The sequence below is a fragment of the Arvicola amphibius genome, chromosome X (genome assembly GCF_903992535.2).
Source record: "Arvicola amphibius chromosome X, mArvAmp1.2, whole genome shotgun sequence".
NCBI classification, from domain to species: Eukaryota; Metazoa; Chordata; class Mammalia; order Rodentia; family Cricetidae; genus Arvicola; species Arvicola amphibius.
In genome coordinates, this window is record NC_052065.1 from 29864109 (window position 1) to 29868921 (window position 4813).

The 4813-nt window shown below is 48.1% G+C and overlaps 1 protein-coding gene across 1 annotated transcript; it reads left to right on the plus strand.

The window, feature by feature from the left end:
- Nucleotides 1-3998: 3998 nt before the first annotated feature.
- Nucleotides 3999-4532, plus strand: LOC119805151 (mortality factor 4-like protein 2). Its single transcript, XM_038317025.1, has one exon. It carries the CDS (start codon nt 4020-4022, stop codon nt 4530-4532), a length of 513 nt encoding a protein of 170 aa, XP_038172953.1. The 5' UTR covers nt 3999-4019.
- The last annotated feature ends 281 nt before the right edge of the window (nt 4533-4813 follow it).

Below are 4813 nucleotides of genomic sequence, written 5' to 3' on the forward strand. Positions count from 1 at the left end.
TAAGCATAGAAGAGTCAGAGGAAGGAAGTCAAATTAATCAAGAAAGATGAGCAAGGCATGCAGGCCTTTAATGCCAGCACTGGGGAGGCATTAGCTTGGGGATCTTTGTGTGCTTAAGGACAACCTGGTCTTTAAAAAATGCCCCCTCCCCCGCCCCACGTGCCATCACTATGACATCAGAGTGATGGTCCAATCATTTGGCTATGGAACATAGTATAATTTACATATGACTACCGATTGGCTGAGGGGCGTAAGCCCGCCCCCAAGATGACGTTTGTGTACAGATAATTTCCAGAGAAACCTCAGTTTGTGCTGGCGGTTAGACAAGCAGAGTGCTGCTCCTCTACCATCCTTAAAAAAGAGCTAAATGTGGTAAACAATCAGGAGATTTGATCCTGGTTGTAGAACTAATTCAGATAAGAGACTTCTGGGTTGTGTGCCCAGTTCATTTTCCCAGATAATACTAGAAAACCTGGGACTTCATTAGTATTACTTAAATGAGTTCCAGAAAGAAAGGACCTCATGCTCGTGACCAACATTTTGGGGAAGGAGATGACTTCCGGAAGCAGATACCGAGCTACAGGGAGGTCAGAAAGGTGAGAAATCGCCCCTCAGAACAAAAGTCAGCCCAGCCGAGGAATCGTCAACCAGCTCTTCCAGGAAGACCACAGGGTTGCCCTGCCACAAAAGGTCGCTCGGTGGAGAGAGGTCGCTCCCATGAGAAAACCCGAAGAACAAAGAAAAATCCCTCCTCCGAGAAGTATCCCCTTGCAGATAAAAGTCCCACTGCTGGTAAGCACTGCACTACAGTTAAGAGCACCTTGGCTGAGAAGCTTTTGTTAACTGAGAAACATCGTGCTACAGAGAAGAGTTCCTCTGCCAAGAAACACCATTCTCTTGAAAAACCCTGTACTATAGGGAAATTTTCCTCTGATGGAAAGTCCCCCTCTGACAGTCGCCTCCCTGGGAAGAAGCGTCACTTCTCTGAGAAAAGGCATTCATCTGAGAAGCATCTCTCTCTTGAGAAAGATCTTCCCACACAGAGAGGTCGCCTTATCAAGAAAAGCCGTCCTACAGAAAAACGTCACTCTACAGAGGAATGTGGTCTGAGTGAGAGAGGCCGCCCTATCATGAGAGGTCAACCTGCAAAGAAAGGACTTTCTACCAAGAAGAGTGCATCTACTGAGAAAGGTTACTTTGATGGGAGAGGTCGCTCTACTGAGAACCGTCACCCTGGAGAGAAAGACCCCTCAGTCAAGAAATTTATTTCTGCAGAGAGTGATGACCAGCTAGAGAGAGGCCATTCTGTGAAGAGAGGACTCTCCACAGAGAAGAAAGGTCACTCCATGGGGAGAGTTCGGCCAGCTGAAAAAAGTCACCTGGCAAGGAAGGGTCGCTCACCAGAGAAGACTAGAGCTGCAGTGAGAGAGCGCTTCTTCAAAAGCTGTCCTGCAGAGGAGAGTCATTTATCAAAAAATGTTAACTCTGCAAAAAGAGGACCCTCTCCTGGAAAAGATCGCCGCACAAGGAGGTGTCGCCTCAGGAAAAGGTACCCTGAAGAAGAGGGTTACTCATTTGAGTGGGGTAGCTCTGAGGAGAGAGGACCCTCTACACATGAAGATCGCCCTGCAGGGAGAGGTCAACACATGAAATGCCACCTTGCTGAGAGTCGCTCAGTGGAATGGGGTAACTCCATAGCGAGAGGACGCTCTGCTGGTGAAGAGTGCCCTGCTAAGAGAGGCCGTCCCATCAAAACCAGCTCTGCAGAGGAGGGCCATTTATCTCAGAAGGGTAATTCTGCAAAAAACGGACCCTCTCCTGGGAAAGATCGCCGCACAAGGAGGCTTCGCCTCAGAAAAAGTTATCCTGCAGAGGAGGGTTACTCATTTGAGTGGGGTAACTCTGAGGAGAGGGGACCCTCTGCACGTGAAGATCACCTTGCAGGTAGTGCTCGCTCCACCAAAGGCCTCCCTGCAAAGGAGAGACCTTCATCTGAGCAGGCGAACTCTGTAAAGAGAGGACAATCTCCTGGGAAAGATCGTCGCACAAGGAGGCTTCGCCTCAGAAAAAGGTACCCTGAAGAAGAGGGTTACTCATTTGAGAGGGGTAGCTCTGAGGAAAGAGGACCCTCTGCAAATGAAAATCGCCCTTCAGGGAGAGGTCACCTCATCAAAAGCTGCCCTGCAGAGGAGAGTCATTCATCTAAGAAGGATAACTCTTCAAAGCGAGGACCCTCTCCTGGAAAAGATCACCCCACAGGGAGAGGTAAGCCTCCGAAGAAAAGCAGCCCTGCAGAGGAGGGTCTGTCAGTTGACAGGGCTAACTCGGCAGCAAGAAGACCCTTTGTAGGTGAAGATTGCCATGCAGGGAGTGGTCACCCCATTAATAGTCACTCTGCTGGCAAGCGTCATTTATCTCAGAAGGGTAACTCTGCAAAAAACAAACCCTCTCCTGGAAAAGATCGCTGCACAAGGAGGCGTCGCCTCAGAAAAAGTTATCCTGCAGAGGAGGGTTACTCATTCGAGTTTGGCAACTCTGAGGAGAGAGGACCCTCTGCACGTGAAGATCACCCTGCAGGTAGTGTTTGCTCCATCAAAAGCCTCCCTGCAAAGGAGAGACCTTCATCTGAGCAGGCGAACTCTGTAAAGAGAGGACAATCTCCTGGGAAAGATCGCCGCACAAGGAGGCTTCGCCTCAGAAAACGTTATCCTGCAGTGGAAGGTTACTCATTTGAGTGGGGTAACTCTGAGGAGAGAGGACCCTCTGCACATGAAATTTGTCCTGCAGGGAGAGGTCGTCCCATCAAAACCAGCCCTGCAGAAAAGAGTCATTCATCTAAGAAGGATAACTCTTCCAAGCGAGGACCCTCTCCTGGAAAAGATCACCCCACAGGGAGAGGCAAGCCTCCAAAGAAAAGCCGTCTTGCAGAGGAGGGTCTGTCAGTGGACAGGGCTAACACGACAGCAAGAGGACCCTTTGTAGGTGAAGATCGCCCTGCAGGGAGAGGTCGTCCTGAGAAGAAAAGCCGCCCTGTAGAGGAGGGTCCCTCAGATGAAAGGGATATGTCGGCAGCAGGAAGACCCTTTGCAGGTAAAGATCACCCTGTAGGGAGTGGTGAGCCCATCAAAACCTACTGGGCCAAAGAGGGTCATTCATCTGAGAGCAGTATTCCTGCAAAGAGAAGATCCTCTCCCGGAAAAGAGGGTCATTCAGATGAAAGGGCAAACTATGCAGAGAGAGGATCCTTTGCAGCAAAGGATTGCCCCACAGGAAGAGGTCAGGCTTCAAATAAAATCTGCCCTGCAGAGGAGGGTCACTCAGTTGAGAGGGGTAACTTGGCAGGGAGAGGACCCTCGGCAGAGAAGGATGGCCCCACAGGGAGAGGTCAGCCTTCAAAGGAAAGCTGCCCTGAAGAGGAGGGTCACTCACTGGATAGGGGTAACTATGTGCAGAAAGAACCGTCTGCAAGGAAAGATGACCCTACAGAGAGACACATGCCTCCAAAGAAAAGCCAACAAGCAGAGAAACATCTATCTGCCCTGGGAAGCTGCCCTTCCCAAACAAGTGGTTCTGCAGAGAAAAGTCTATCTCCCCAGAGAGTCTGCTCTGCAGAAAAAGTACACACAGGGGAGAGAGGTCACCTTGTTGAGAAAAGATGCCCTTCAGAGATAGAACTCTCTGCTGAGAAAGGTCAGGTGGCAAAGAAAGTCATCTGTTTTGAGAAAGTTCATTCTGAGGAGAGATGTCATCCTTCCCAAAGCAGCTACACTGCTGAGAATGGTAACAGAGTAGAGAGCGGTTATCCTGTGGCGAAAGGTCATCACTCCATGGAAAAAAGCTTTCCTGTGGAGAAACCATCTTCTTCAGGATCCGCACCTAACATGCCAGTGCCAAAGAACATGAAGAATATTCGAGAAAACAGAGTTGGCAGTGGTACCAGCACAGTACCACAGATTCCTCACCAGAATGTGGCTGGGACTGTCACCACTGGTCAATCTGTGCAGGCAGAGAAGGTGAGAATGGGAGTTGAATTGAAGTTGCCTGATGAACTTAAACCATTTCTTGTTGAGGACTGGGAACTGATAAACAAGCATAAGCAGTTATTCCAACTCCCTGCTGAGAAGAATGTAGATACTATTCTCGCGGAGTATGTCACTTTTGTGAAATCACAGAGAAAGGCTGATAATAGGGAATATTCTGTTGATGAACTTGTATATGGAATAAGAGAGTACTTCAACAGGATGCTGGGCACCCAGCTGCTCTGCCAGTTTGAAAAGGCCCAGTTTGCCGAAATCCACCTGGCTTATCCTCATATTCCAATGTCTCAGCTTTATGGGGCTCCACACCTCCTACGATTATTTACTCAAATTGGGACTGTATTAACTCATTCCCTCCTTAGTAGGCATAGTCTTATGCGAGTGGCTGGGTATCTGCACGATTTCCTTAAATACCTAGCTGAGAATTCCACTTCTTTGTTCAGTGCCAGCAATTACAAAGTGGCTTCTGCTGAGTATTGTTGCCAAGCCCTGTGAGGGTCAGCTGACCACTCCCTGTTATGACCTGTATCAGTAAACATTTCTGTTTGCTGTTTTTATTATAGTTGTTCTTGAAAATTGTCAAAGTATAACAGGGCTTAATATGTCAGTCTGCTTATTGTTGTGAACAGAAATAAAAATGTTAACTGCCTTGTCAGTATTTCAACAACAAATAAATGTTCACTAAAAGAATTTGTGTTCCTTAATTTACAATATTGCTTGAATGTTGGTGCTTCTATTCTTACACATTATGAGTTTCTACTAGGTGTTCATATACA

Coding starts and splice junctions, on each gene's coding strand:
- LOC119805151 (XM_038317025.1), top strand. CDS start 4,020: ATGGGAGTTGAATTGAAGTTGCCTGATGAACTTAAACCATTTCTTGTT.